The 14577-nt window shown below is 36.8% G+C and overlaps 1 protein-coding gene across 1 annotated transcript; it reads right to left on the reverse strand.

The window, feature by feature from the left end:
* Positions 1-1291: 1291 nt before the first annotated feature.
* On the reverse strand, positions 1292-6509 carry LOC140036864 (uncharacterized). The gene is made up of 2 exons (XM_072079872.1): positions 3590-6509; positions 1292-2044 (listed from the first exon to the last, which is right to left on the reverse strand). Exons 1-2 carry the CDS (start codon positions 6156-6158, stop codon positions 1578-1580), a joined length of 3036 nt encoding a protein of 1011 aa, XP_071935973.1. The 5' UTR covers positions 6159-6509; the 3' UTR covers positions 1292-1577.
* Between the last annotated feature and the right edge of the window lie 8068 nt (positions 6510-14577).

Here is a 14577-nt window from a genome sequence, read left to right on the forward strand (position 1 = left end):
TCGACTCGACTCGTTTGCACCCCTATTATGGATTCAATAGAGTGATAATAACAAGGTAAAAGAGATTATAAGTAGCATGTTTTAATTCAAAACCTTTGAAAAACAAAATGGGTTTCGTACAATACAGATGGAATGGAAGTCCAATAGGAAGAGTGTACGTTCAAATTCTCCATTTTGTTCTTTTCCCATTGCAAGGTTTAAAGTCTCCTTTAAAAATGCTATATTCATACTGTTACATCTTAAAACTACTTGTTCCATGATGAATTTTATGCCAACTAATTTTAGTCCTTGTACAAGATGCAAAATAGCCTTTCTTACATTTTTTTTTAACTTTCACTTATAGTGGGCTTGGATGGGAAAAAAAACTATAGAAAATAAAGGATTTTGCTAGAAATATTACAAATCATTTATTTGTAAGTCTTTTGAGTGAAAGAAAAGAAAATAAATGGAACTTTTTGTATCATATTTTTTAATGATCCACAATCTTTTCCTGAAATGAAAGGAGATGAAAACTTAAAACACTTGTACAACTGCTTATGAAGTATCATATTTGCCCCTCAAACATTATATATATTTAAAAAAGGGCATGGATAATTTAGTAAAAGGCTAAAATGAATGATATTTTCCTTTCAAAACTCCCAAACAACACAATGAGAGTTTATATTCTATTCTCTTCTCTTCCAACTTTCTCACATTTTTTTTTCTATCGTAAACTCCCATACTAGTCATTATCGTCTTTCATCATAATTTCTTTATATTTTTTAAATTTTTATCAGTTTTTTTTTTTAATATGATAGGCCCGTAAGAATGAGTAAAAAAGAGGCATGGAACGAAAAAAAATACCGAAAAAATTAACGCCTGACATTAATAAATAAAGGCATTCATCATCCCATCTTTCCAAGCCCATTCTGTTAACGCCTGACATTCTTTCCTTCTAAGTTTCTTGGGCTCCATTGGTTGACCAATTGAGCCCAAATGCTAGATTCTAATGCACCCCTTGTGTTGGCCCGCAGCGTACCACAGCCTAATATGAGTGTTTTGCGAGTGAATTAGGGCCCCAAAATAGGGAAATTAATATTTGTCCTCCCTATCTAATCTCACTAAAAATATAAGCCTTCATGGAGTATTGGAAGCTAATTGAAGAGTGTAAATATCTCTCTTATCTATCCTCAATTGTGTCCATCACTATAAACCTCATAAAAAATTATATTTTTAAATACTATATTTATAGCGCGAATACGTCATTAAACTCAGGAAACACTCAACGGTAAGGAACACAAATCTCTTTCAATTAAATAAAATGCAATATTTGTATATATATATATATATATAGATATAGTATGTTACAAGGTTGGAATAACATGATGGCCATTTAATTAAGATCACAAAATATCTCTACATGAGGAAACTACCTAGTACCTACCTAACAACTATCGAGATTATTCCCATGTACTCTCTTCTGGCCACCAAATCTCCTATGATCACTAAAAAGAGAAGAACAAACTCGTAACAAAATCAACCCATGTTACCAAAAAACCTTAAAACAGAGGGGAAAAAAAAGGTCAGAAGATTTTTCGTCAAACTAAAGTCTCCTGTCGAAATTTTGGGCAGGTTTGGCGGTCTTTCTCTTTGAGATCGGGATTCTTTTGGCGCTGCGGAAAAGTGATTAGTGAAGAAGAGGAGGAAGAAGAAGAAGATTGAGTGCGATAATCAGGGGTGGATGAAAATTGGCGAGGAAATTCTGAGAGCATCTGAACAACTTCTCTCATGGTGGGACGTTCAACGCTGTTTTCTTGAACGCAGAGCATGGCAATGAAGAACAAATGCATGGCTTCATCTTTTGGCACTGCGGTCGAGAGTCTCGGATCAACGATGCCGTCGACTTCTTCTCTTCTGCAATTGGTTGATCTTCTGGCCCATTGCACAATATCTACGCCTTCGCCAAAATCACCCACCGGACGACGCCCGGTGATCAGCTCAAGCAGCACCACCCCGAAGCTGTACACATCGCTCTTCTCATCCACCTTCAACGTGTATGCATATTCTGCAGCAAAATCAATCTATCATGCGATGACCACATTATGTTTAAAAACAACAAAGCCACCTCCCTCCCAACTCCTCCCAAGTCCCAACTAAAAAAAAAAAAGAAAAAGAGATAGTATAACCTACTTCAGCTCTAATCTTTCCTTGCAACTTATTCAAATTTTATTATTATACGAATAAAAATGTAAAACACTTGATATAGATGAAATAAAATCTTTTAACTTGCTTGAATTTCTTTTCGACCCTCTATAGCCAATTCACCTCTTATTTGACGTTCGTTCGTGCTAGAAAATGCAACTTTTCTCAAATAATTTCCTGGCAAATGACGAATGTGTTTGGATAGCAGACATATTTTAAAAAAAAAAAGACACTATAGTACTATTTTTTTTATACGACGTACATAAAATAAAAAAATAATTAAAAAATATATTTGTGACATAATTTAAAAGAAATTTACAAATAAACCACTACTTGCCACGGTATTTATCCTAACAACTATGCCCTTCACCAGACAAACATAATGAAATCATCTTGAAAAGAGTAAATATCACGTCTCTTACAAACACTTTGATATGGAACTAACATGTGATGATAGGTGTTGGGATGTTACCACTAGCGCCAAAAACATAAAATAAAATAAAAAAATCAGTGTTAGAAGTTGTGGGGACGATATGAGGTAGTGATGTATACTTGACGCCGACGCCGAAAAAAGGATGTGCTGTGGATGTAGCTTTCACGACATACGACGCTGTATTGATCTCTTTTGGTCAGACACATCACATTGACCCATTGAATTACGTTACGGATCATCCAAAGCACAAATACTTGGACCCCACTGACTACCTCCGGCACAGAATTAAGCGTCGGTGTCCGCATTGGTCTCGTAATCCCAGTCCTCCTGATTCCTGATTCGACCCGATTACCCAAAAAATTCTCTCCCAACCTCGCGCATAATCTGTCACGGCTGCCTTTAGCTAATCAAGTTCGCACACCATTTCTTAATTTAGACTTAATAGGGAGCACTTGGCTTCTTTAGCTTTTTTTTTTTTTAAAAAAAAACCCAACAAAAATGGTTTGTTTGGTCAGTGGATTATTAGAAAATATTTATTTACTTGCATAATCGACACATTTTTCAACCATCATTTTATCTTAAACGCATCACATCCAAAAAGTTACTATAATAGTAGAAGCTCGAAGTTTTCAATAGATTACTGGGCGTATTTCTTTTCAATAATGATTAGTAATATTATTTATAAAGGTTTTTTTCTAATGGGTATATATACACATAAAATTTCAGATAACCTACCGTGTGTATATATATACTAATAATTATTATCCTATCTTATACTTATCGAACATCTGAATTATATCTTAGCGAGTGCCTATTAGGTCGAACCCATTTTTGAAAGGTGATTTACAAGGAACTTAGACGGATCAAATATGAGCCTAAGCTGGATACTAATTGAGGCAAATTTCGTTAAGCCATTCTAAGAAAGAGGGTTATCATGAGATGATCAAGTGATGAAGATTTATGGGACGTACGTACCTGGGGCAATGTAACCATAGGACCCCGCAATTGCTGACATGCACTCGGAAGCACCGCCATCCGCCAAGAATTTGGCCAGCCCAAAATCAGCAACATGAGCTTCAAAGCTCGAATTCAACAATATGTTGTTGGATTTCACGTCACGATGAACAATCAAAGGGAAGCAATCATGATGAAGATAGCACAGCCCTTTTGCAGCTTCTAGAGCAATTTTGTACCGCAGCTGCCACCCCAAAAACCCACCTTTTTTACCGTGCAATGCTTCTCCTAAGCTTCCATTTCTCATGTACTCGTACACCAGCAGATTTGTTTCCTTGTTTGAGCAAAAGGCAAGGAGTCTTACAATGTACCTGTGACGAATGTTACCCAAGGTTCGAATTTCGGCCCTAAAGCCGTGATCATGGGTGTTATTGTTCAAGCTGAGAAGCTTCTTAACTGCAATTTCCACCCCATTTGGCATTTTGCCATGGTAGACTATGCCGGCACCTCCTCTGCCTATCACATTGCCATCTTTCACACATTCCAGGACGTCGGCAACAGTGAAATCCAGAGTTTGGAAGGCTGTCATTTTCCATGAATTTGAGCCATTTTTCTTGAACGACTTGGCCTTGATTATGGCTGCAGTTGCGAAGACTAGTGAACAGATTAATAAGCCGAGGGCGAAGATTAGCTTGAATTCGCCATGAGACTTCCCTGTTGGACTTGTTACTGGGGTGGCATTGCAAGGATTGTTCAGCAAGGATCCACAGAGTTGAGGGTTTCCCGCAAATGAAGAAGCATTGAAGAATGCAAATTGGCCTGATTCGGGCAGCTTTCCAGAAAGATCATTGAAGGAAAAATCTGCAGTGGTGAGACTTTTCATCGAACCAATTGATTTCGGGATTGCCTCAGTCAAGTGGTTCCTTGATACATTCAAGTAGTTTAAGATTCTTATGCTTGAGATTTGGGCTGGAATTGAGCCAGACAGGTTGTTCTGGCTCAGGTCTAGATACGTTAGGTGAAGGCAATTACCAATTTCAGCTGGGATTTCTCCAGAAAGAGCATTTGCACTGAGGTCAAGCTTCACTACTTCTTGAAGTCCACCTATAGCAGGAGGTATTGGACCAGAAAATTTGTTTCCACCTAATGAAAGGATTTGGAGGGAAGAAAAACTGGCAATAGAAAATGGTAACAAACCTGAAAGCTGATTGTTTGCGAGATTCAATTGAGCTAATTTAGTTGGGTTTGATGCATTGTCGCCCTTTTCAATTAAGGTTCCAGACAACAAATTATTTTGCAACTCGAGCAAGTTTAAATCGGGCAAGTAAATGAGGCCATTTGGGATGCTACCATTAAAATAGTTCTGTCCTAACCTGACTCTAACAAGGCTCGAACATGTTCCCAAGCCTTCTGGAATTGACCCAAAGAGAAAATTTTTGAAAAGAATCAAGATTCTAAGCTGTTTTGAGGCACACAAGTTTTGGGGGATGATACCAGTTAGCTTGTTTGAGGACAGGTCCAGCTCTTGAAGCTTCCGGTTTTGGCCTAGATTGTCTGGAATAGTGCCGGTAAAGTTGTTCTTCCAGAGATAAAGAACTTCCAGATTAGGATAGTCAGCAACAAAATCTGGTATCGAGCCATGCAATCTGTTCATGAAAAGATTCAGAAGCCGTAGCCGCCTGAGGTCAATGAGCTCGTATGGGATCTCCCCAACAAGTGCATTGCGAGAAAGATCAAGAGTGACCAGGCTTGTGAGGTTGCCTAATTGCTTTGGTATTGGACCAGATAGGGCATTGATGTCCAGAAAGAGAGTTTCAAGAGATTGCAAATTCCCTAACTGAGGAGGAATTGAACCATCCAATTCACAATTTGTAAGATCCAAAATGACCAGATTTTGCAGCTTCCCCAACTCTTTAGGAATACCACCCTCAAAGGCATTGAAGTAGCCCAGGTAAAGTACTTTCAAGTTAGTCAGATTGCCCAATTCACCAGGAATCCTACCTTGAAGATTATTTCCTGCAAGTTCTAAGTACTCTAATCCAATCATTTCGCCATACCTTGCTGGAATTTCACCGGAAAAATAATTTCCACCCAAATCTAAGTGCCTGAGGTTCTTCAAGCTCTGCACTCCAAGAGGAAGAGAAGCAGAGAAATTGTTATTGTAGGTATCGAACACTTGTAAATTGGCTAAAGATGAGTAGTTCCAGTCAAGATGTCCAATGAACTGATTGTTGGATATGTTCAGAGATCGCAGACTGCTCATATTCTCAATCTTGATTTCACCAGTGAAATTGTTGCCGTCAAGGTTGAGCTCCATCAGCTTGTCAAGGCTTGAAATAACAGAGGAAACAGAGCCATAAAGGTTCATGTTGGATATATTGAGAGCCACTACTCGTCCATGGAAGCATTTGATTCCTGTCCATGAACATAAAGAGTTCTGGTCAGAAGTGTTCCAAGTGTCAATGGCTGGATTGGAGAACTCGAATCCTTCTTTGAGAGTGACTAAAGCATGAAAATCAGTAAGAAGAGAAGAAGAAGAAACAGCAGTGCCTACAATAGAGAAGAGTGTCAGGTATAGGAATGGCACCATAGTTTTGCTGGAGAAATTCTTTTCAAGGAAAGTAATGAGTTTGGAAGGCCTTGGAGAAGAAACAAAGGATTTTAAGACTGAGGATTTTGGAAAAGTACGAATGGAAAGTTGAGGGAATCTGAGAAACCTCAAGTTTATACTGATTGAAAGAATCAAACATCTTGAGAGAAAGAGGCTTCAAAATCAAGGAAGAAGCTAAGCCCCCCCTTTTCTCCTCCTCAGCTTTTGCTTTTCTCTTCCAGTGAAGCGATTAAGATGATCAAAATTGGCTATAAATAACAGTAGTATATTTCTTGCAAGCTATGTAGCAAAGCCAAGAGGGGAAAGGAGAAGGAAAAGAAGGTTTTATTGTGAACTAAAGGAAGCGGCCGTTGGGTAACAGAAATTTAAAGTTCAGATTATGGGTAAAGTAAAGGTGATTCCCCCAGTGTATTTATATGACAAGAATACCCTTTAGCTTTAATCAAAGGATAGTCTTTATTTTGAGCAAGAGATGATGGAATTTCACTTTCAAAGTTCCAGTCATGGAGAATGATTAAGTTGGTCTCATACAAGTATTTTTCTGCTTTTCAAAGGCCAACAACAGTAGACTTTGATATTTCATTTTTTGAAAATAAAACTGAAAACAAAAGTGCAAAAGTGGGCATTGTAATCAATGCGTCATGCCACTACTACAAAGCTATTTTGTGTCATTTTGACACAAATGTACGACATAAAGAAGAGATGCGCAGGTGAGAGAGAGCAAGGTTGTTGGAATTTATGGGCAAATATGCATCCCCAACCTGCAGCTTCAATTCTACTTCTGCATGCTTGCTTAGTACTTGTGTATCAGCAAAATTATACCATCTTGGCGTCATTTTGGTGTTTGCAGTTTGTTGCGGTTTTCCAATTTGCGTGTTTATTGAGTACGAAATGCTTTCATCAAATTTGCCATAATAACCAATTCAAGAATTGTCAAATTGATCTTGTACCTTGTTGGTTAATATTATAGCAGGAATAAAGAATAAGTAGCAAAAGGAATCTGGACGTACAAAGCCCCCTAATTATGCTGTTCCTGCATGCTATTGAAATTTGCCTCCCTTCAAATACTTCTTGTACCTGCAAAAAAATCATACCAAATGCTGGCCTTTCAAGACTAGCTGTACAGCTAGGGATACTAGGATACTTAATAGCTTTAAGTTTCCAATAAAGAGAATCAATAAGGTTTCCGTCATGCAAAGATAGTTATTTCATATTTCATTAGGTGCACGATTCTTGTACGATGATTTTGTATATATGTTCAAAAGTCCAGCCCTTCATCATCAACCACAATTAAAAGAAAGAAAGAAAGAAAAAAAATAATAACGGTAGTAGTATTGCGTACAACTAAGAGATGGCATTGGAGGATGAATCCCTAATGATTCTGTCTTTGTATCAAATTGTTCGCATGGCACATGTACGGCACTGGATAGGAGCACTCAAGATAAGACTAGATTTGAGGACACAGTTTTGTGTACTTTGATGTCTGTGTATCTGATCATGTACTATTACACTTACACATGCTTAATTTTCTATTACCAAATGTAATATTTTCTACTGCCTCCAGTACAATCAGGAGACAAATGCCTGCAACATTAACAGTAGATGTAAGACGTAAAAGATGATGATAATTAATATATCATTACCATGTTTTTTGAGGGAATGATCCGTAAATAATTACTGTGCAGAGAGTACTGTGGTCATGGGGCTGCATGGAAGAAGCAACCAGGAAAGCTTTTCTTCTTCTGCAGCCGCTGCTTTATTCCATTTTCTTTCTTTCTTGATCGCTTGCCCTACAGGTCTGGGACCAAGTCTCTATGTAATCTAATGTGTATTTGAGCTTTATTAGAAGATGGAATAGTCCTAAAGAGAGGGCTGAAAAGCAAAAGCAGAGCGAATACTTATTTTGCTTTTGATCATCTCCCCACTTGGAAAGAAAGAAAAAGAAAATCCATGATCCCTCACTTCACATGGAAAGGAGTGCTGGCCTGCTGGGCTGGCTCTCTTGTTGCGGTATTAAGTTGAACAGTGAAGACTCATCAGAGCTGAGAGACAGGCATGAGACACCCTAGCCTCCTTCTCTCTTAGAAAACAGAAAACAAAAAGAAAAAAGAAAATCCATGGCCCCAAATGCATGGAAAAGCGTGCTCTTGTTTACGTCTACCGGAATTCAATTCAATTGTACATATCTTTCTCTTTCTTAGTTGTGGCTTTTTCATTTTTTTTTTAGTATAGAAAGAATGTGGCTTGGCTCCACTTGTGTTTAAAACTCGTGTGGCAAGACTTGTGCATTACATGGGCAAGACGCAAGAGAGGCGCTTTTTTGAGGAGTCTCTGTCTGTCCACTGATACAGGAAGGTCTCTGAGGTCTCCCCTGTTTTGAAGGGTCATTTTCTTGTGGTCTTGCTGTAGCAAAAGCTCTCTCGTGAGCTGAAGTCCTTGTAATTTGTACGCAGCATGGGGAACTAGTTTTGGACTGATGTCTAAGAAGGTGGTATACCTTAGCCTTAAATCAAACCATCATCACTAGGCTTGCAAACAAGTCGAATCGAGTCGAACTGTGATCTAATCGAGTCTAATCTTGATTTAATTTTATCAAACTTGAGCTCGAGTTCGACGAGCTGACAATTTAAAGCTCGAGCTCGAAAAAGTAAGAAATAATTATTTTATTTTTTTAAAAAAATAAATAAAATAATAGTTTTTCGTAATAAATAATATAATATTAGAGATATATATATAATTTTACTATTAAAATAAATAAATAAATACATTTATATGCTCGAATTCGAGTTCAAGTTCGATTTGACCAGCTCGAACTCGATATTGATCAAGTTCGAATCGAATTTTGATTCGAGTCGCTCGCGAGGTGTTCGATTCATGTGCAACCCTAATTTCACGGTGTGATGTGATGATTCCTTAGAAACCACTTAACTCAAGATTATGCAATTAACTGTGCCCTTGTGCTGCCTGTTTCTTTCAAGGGCTTGAGGAGGGGTTAAATTCCCACTTGGGCGGAGCTCCTTGAATTAATCCACACTTTTTTAAAAGGGGGTGATTAGCTCATGGCTGATTTACAAGTTTTCACTATGCCAGCCTTTTAACATTTGTCTTCTTAATCCCTTAAAGCTTTCGAGGCAATTCATTACTGGGTTGTCGGCACGACCCGCCGTCTCTAAACGATCATTGACGAGCCGATCCTTAACCCCGACAGGACGTTTCGAGGCAATTCAGTTATGCTACTTTTACGCTTTTTAGTTTTCACCGGTGAAATGTTGGAATCTGTCTTTAAGACAGACTAATTTCTAGCATGCAATCGTCCAAACACGTTAGTAACACTTGGGACTTGGTTAATACGTACTATTATGCATTTCTGAGAGCCATCTGGTCGACTTAAAGAATCTCTCATGAACAGTATGAATCAGAACAGAAACTTTCTTGGTCAGAAAGCCCAGAGAAAATTGTCAGTCCTGTTCATGTGTGCATATATTTTGAAGGATTATTAAGGGGCTGAACCTGAAACATGAAAGGCAGGCAACTGCTGACACTTGAAGAGTTGGGATTATTTCCAATTCTTTTTTTTTTTTGAGTTTAATTAATTCGGATCATATTCGCAAAGTTGCAGATTTTTGCTTGGGTTCCATCAAGACAAGAATCTGTGGATACACGTCAGATACAGTCAACGGGCAAACTGATGATGACCAATTATTAGATGCATCATTTCTTTGATCGGAAACAATAATGACTCGGGAATGAACAACTTGGCTCTCAATTTGGCCTGGTGCTCAAAGATAGATATCTTCATTACTGTTGCAGAGCCCTTTCTTCAGCAAAGAGCAAAATAACATGTTTGTCCTCTCGTCTGTGATCAGATGAGGTACGGTCCTAAAGTCTGTCCTTTTGCCTTTGTTTTCTCTGGCAGATGGAGATGTCCTTTTTCACTTTGTTACCCACCCATTCAATTTCAAGGCAGAGTTAGTTATCAATTTTGAGAGACTGATGCTGGAACCTCACTTGCACCATATGAAAAATGATTGGCTCCCCGTCCCCGGTGACATTCTACAGTTTTCTCTTTAATTCAAGTGGTCCCTCTCAACTCTCAAGTATGAAACTCTCGAGTGGGCTGATTCATTTTCACTTCCAATCAACCAGCCACGGGCAAAGCAGCAATCCTCCTCCCCTCTGATTGTAGGTCAAGGGTGCACATCTTGCATTTGCAATTAAATCAAACGATGTGTAGTAGCATACTCCTTTAATTTAGAGATGGGTTTTTATTCTTTTAACGCCTCGTAGTTTAATTGGACCCTCCTCTAATATTGGCTAGAGTCAGAGTAGTACGCAAATATTGCCGATCAACAAAAAAAAAAAAGAAATTTGCTTCAACTTACTGGCCATTTACATAACTAAAAACTATATACGTGCCAATTCTTTCTCAATTCAAGAACTAAATTCTTGTTTTTATATGATTTCAAGGATGCAAGAGGTTTATTTGTATGACTCCCAATTGTTACACATAATCCTAGAAAATCATAATGCTCAATTGAAAAAGAGAGGGGCTACTGTTGATTTGACCAAATAGAGCTCAATAGGTGGATGAAAAAAAACAAAAGGGAGCATGAGCGAGAAAGAAAAAGCTTAGGCATTCACATTTTGCCTCAGATGGGGAACTTTAGGCCTTTGAGGGATGCTCTATGAAGCTTTATCTTGGAAGAAGATGATTTTTTTCCCCTCTTTTTCTGAGGGATCAAAGAAGATCAACAAGTAAGTAGAAAGAAGAAAAAGAAAGGACAAAGCAAGCATCTTTAGAAGGTGGCCTGGCTTTCATTTCATTTCATTTAGAAGTTGGTCCGAAAACAAAACCAACACCCTCCCCTGCCTTCCAACAGAGATCAAGAGGCCTTCAAATACTTGGGATTTTTCAGTTTTTTTGGATGTTTGAAAATCCCTAGCACAGTATAAGAAAAAAAAATGTAATTAATATGTGATAATAACAAACGAGTAAATCTTATATACACTGACAGCGTATTCATTATCACCGTTTGATTCATGACATATGTGCAAAAGTTAAATTTCAAATTTAAATTTTACACAATTGTCATTCATCAAACGCTGACATGTATACACTGTTAGTGTAGGAAAGATTAATCCACAACAACAATAAGGTGTCACGGAATTTCACAATCTCATAACGTGCTAAAAAAAATCTAGTGATGATTGATGTACGTTCACATCTAACTCATTTTGCAAGTCGTTTTCTTCTCCACTCCAAAATAGCCACGCTCCCGTTTGCAGGTCCGCAAGTGCGATCCTTCTCTCTCGCACCCACGGATTTATATGCCTCTAGGGGCCAATCGGGGTCCCGGAAATCCTCCAATGTCCAGCTTCTTTTCTGGGGCTGCCTCTGGTGTCCTGTCCTGTTTTTTTTGCATTAACTTTTTTGTTAATTTCCCAGAAACCTAGTAAGAGTTGGTCTAGTTCCACATTTCACCCACTTTTTGCTTTTATTAATTTTAGATATATATATATATATATATATATGAAACTTACCTTTTAAAATTTTTGCTTTTAAAAGGCACAAGTTTACTAATTATATACTACAAAATTAAAGTAACCTAGGGTCTGTTTGGTTGGAAGTAAAATGTTTTCCTTGGAAAAATATTTTCCGTGGAAGTAATTTTCCATGAAAATTATTTCCCTTTGATCATTTTCAGGTGTTTGGTTAGTTTATTGAAAATATTTTCTTACTTCATTTTTCTGGTGTTTGTTTAACTTTTGAAATATTTTCACATTTATCTCTATCTTTACTTTCTACACATTATAACTACATACTTCTTCCCATGTAAAATAAGAAAATTTATCTCATTGTTTAACTTTAAAAAATCTTGGAGAAATGTATATATGAATAAAAAATATCTCCTTAAGCAATAGACAAATTGCTGGTCATTTAGTGTCAAATATCAATCACATGTAATGCTTATTGTGACATATATCTTGCACTCTCACTGCTGAAAGTTTCTCTAGAAAAGAATGTCTCTATTATACATAATTAATTACTAGCATAGGATGAGCAGGATGAGGTTTTTTTTTTTATTTTGAATATACTAGGGGGAGGGTTGAGTTGGGTGGTACGGGGGAGGGAGTGTAAGGAAGAGGTCTTGGGTCCGAATCCTCCTGTTTACACTAAAAAAAAAAAGAACATACTACAAGATATTTTCAGTAAGTTTGGAACATACTACAGGCGGGATACATGCATTTCGGAAAACAACTTCAGTAAGTTTGGAAGGGAAGTTGTTTTCCATAAGATAACAACTTCAGTAAGTTTGGAAGGGAAGTTGTTTTCCATAAGATGAGTGAAAATATTTTACATAGGAAAATGTTTTCAGTAACTTTTGTGCAACCAAACAGGGGAAATTAGGAAAATATTTTCCTGGAAAACATTTTCACCTGAAACAAACGGACCCCTAGAAGCACAAATTTTCCCACAAAGATAATTGAACTATAGGGTAAATGGTAGTAAACCACCTTAACGTTTGGTCCAAAATATAACAATTCAGAAATTGGTTGAAATTGATGTGTGCCATAACTTGAATGCTGTAGCTTAACTTCCTCTAGCGAGAGAAAAAAAAATTAAAAATTAAAAGAAAAGAAAAAGCTAGCGTAACCATACAAGGGAATAAAAGTGCTGTAAAACTAGGATCAAAAGTTCAAGCATCATAATTTTGTTGACAGAATAAAGTGAATCCTTTAACTTAAATATACCACAAGGAGTCCTCATATGTATGATTGACGTTGCCACTGGTAAGGATGGCGAATTTCAATGGTAGCAATGAAGTCAAACAACGTATCCCTACTTGTAGTATTAATTAATCGACATGATGTATAATTATCATCACAAATCTCAAGTTTACAACTTTAGTTGATTCATATTTAAGATAAATTAGAAGAATATTTGAGATAAATTAAGAAGCTATACTAAGATCTAATCCACTGGATCGATCGCCTGAAGGATCCCATTCTCCCTCTTATTCATAACTTCTATGTTTTTGGTTATTAGGGGGTGTGAATTTTGGAGTGACCAAAGCAAAAGCTTTTCTTGGAAGTCCACAATTTATCAAATGCAACTTGTGAGTATTTTTAGTTGACTTCAAGGGCGACTTTACAAAGTGGTGTTAATCTGAGTACATATGCATTTGGAGTTTTCAACCATAAATGCACCTCTTACTACTAAAAATTACTTGTATAACCAATAGAGCTACAAACGAACCGAACAAACGAACCGAGTTGCTCGCGACTGGCTCGAATCGAGTTTGAGTTGGCCAAATCGAACTCAAACTCGAGGTCAAGCTCCAAAATATTAAGTTCCGACTTGTGAGCTCGAGTATATATATATATTTTTTTTATTTTTTATTTTAATAGTAAAATTATATTTATATTCCTAATATTTTATTATTTATTATGAAAAATTTATTTTATTTATTTTTTAAAAAAATAAAATAATTTTTTTAAAATTTTTTCGAACTCGAACTTTAAATTGGTAACTCGTCAAGCTAGAGTTCTAACTTGAATTTGGGCTCAATAAAGCTAAGTCAAGACTCGACTTGATTAGATCAAAACTCGACTCGACTCAACTTGTTTGCAGCCCTAATGACCAAAAGACAACCACCAATTTCTATAGCGTAATTTGGAGAAGTAAACGTTGAGTGTGTTTGGATAGGAGATTATTTGAAATAATTTTTTTAAAAAAAATACTGTAGTACTTTTTTGATGTAATGTATGTAAAATAAAAAAATAATTGAAAAATCTGTTGATGATGCAAGTAAATCAGTATGTAAATAAGATATAAATAAAGTGCAATCCAAACAGAGTTAAGTTGTTAGTATCATATTCTGCAGTGCTTGTCTAAGTTCTTCTAACTTGTTAGCTCTCAAACCACGCAAAATACAGAAAAGTTGCATTCTCCCGTAGCTACTAGGAGCCTTTAACATTCAAATGAGATGCTGAAATCACAATCCGAATATTTTACTATTAAAAAGAGAAGAATTTTTATTAACTTTGCCATTGATCACACTGGCTCGTGCTTTTGATAAATATAAAAGGGCTATGCATTCTTCATCTAAGTTCTATTAATCTTGCTTTTAATTCAATAGTTATAAAGAAGTTTGTTTGTTTAACCTAGATTAATGAAATGTCTCATTGCCTCCGATTCTTTTTCTCTAATTTGTTTTGCTCTTTGTATTTATCCCCAACCCCCCCCCCCCCCCCACTCTCTTCCCCAAAAAAAAAATATATAGGTAAAAGACATCATTCGTCCAGCCTGATACTGATCAATCAACATTACCAACTTGTGTTGACTCATTAATAAGAACGTACCATTTTCTCACAAAATCGTATGTTCGAATCTCGC

This window comes from Coffea arabica, chromosome 2e, assembly GCF_036785885.1.
Source record: "Coffea arabica cultivar ET-39 chromosome 2e, Coffea Arabica ET-39 HiFi, whole genome shotgun sequence".
Classification (NCBI taxonomy): domain Eukaryota; kingdom Viridiplantae; phylum Streptophyta; class Magnoliopsida; order Gentianales; family Rubiaceae; genus Coffea; species Coffea arabica.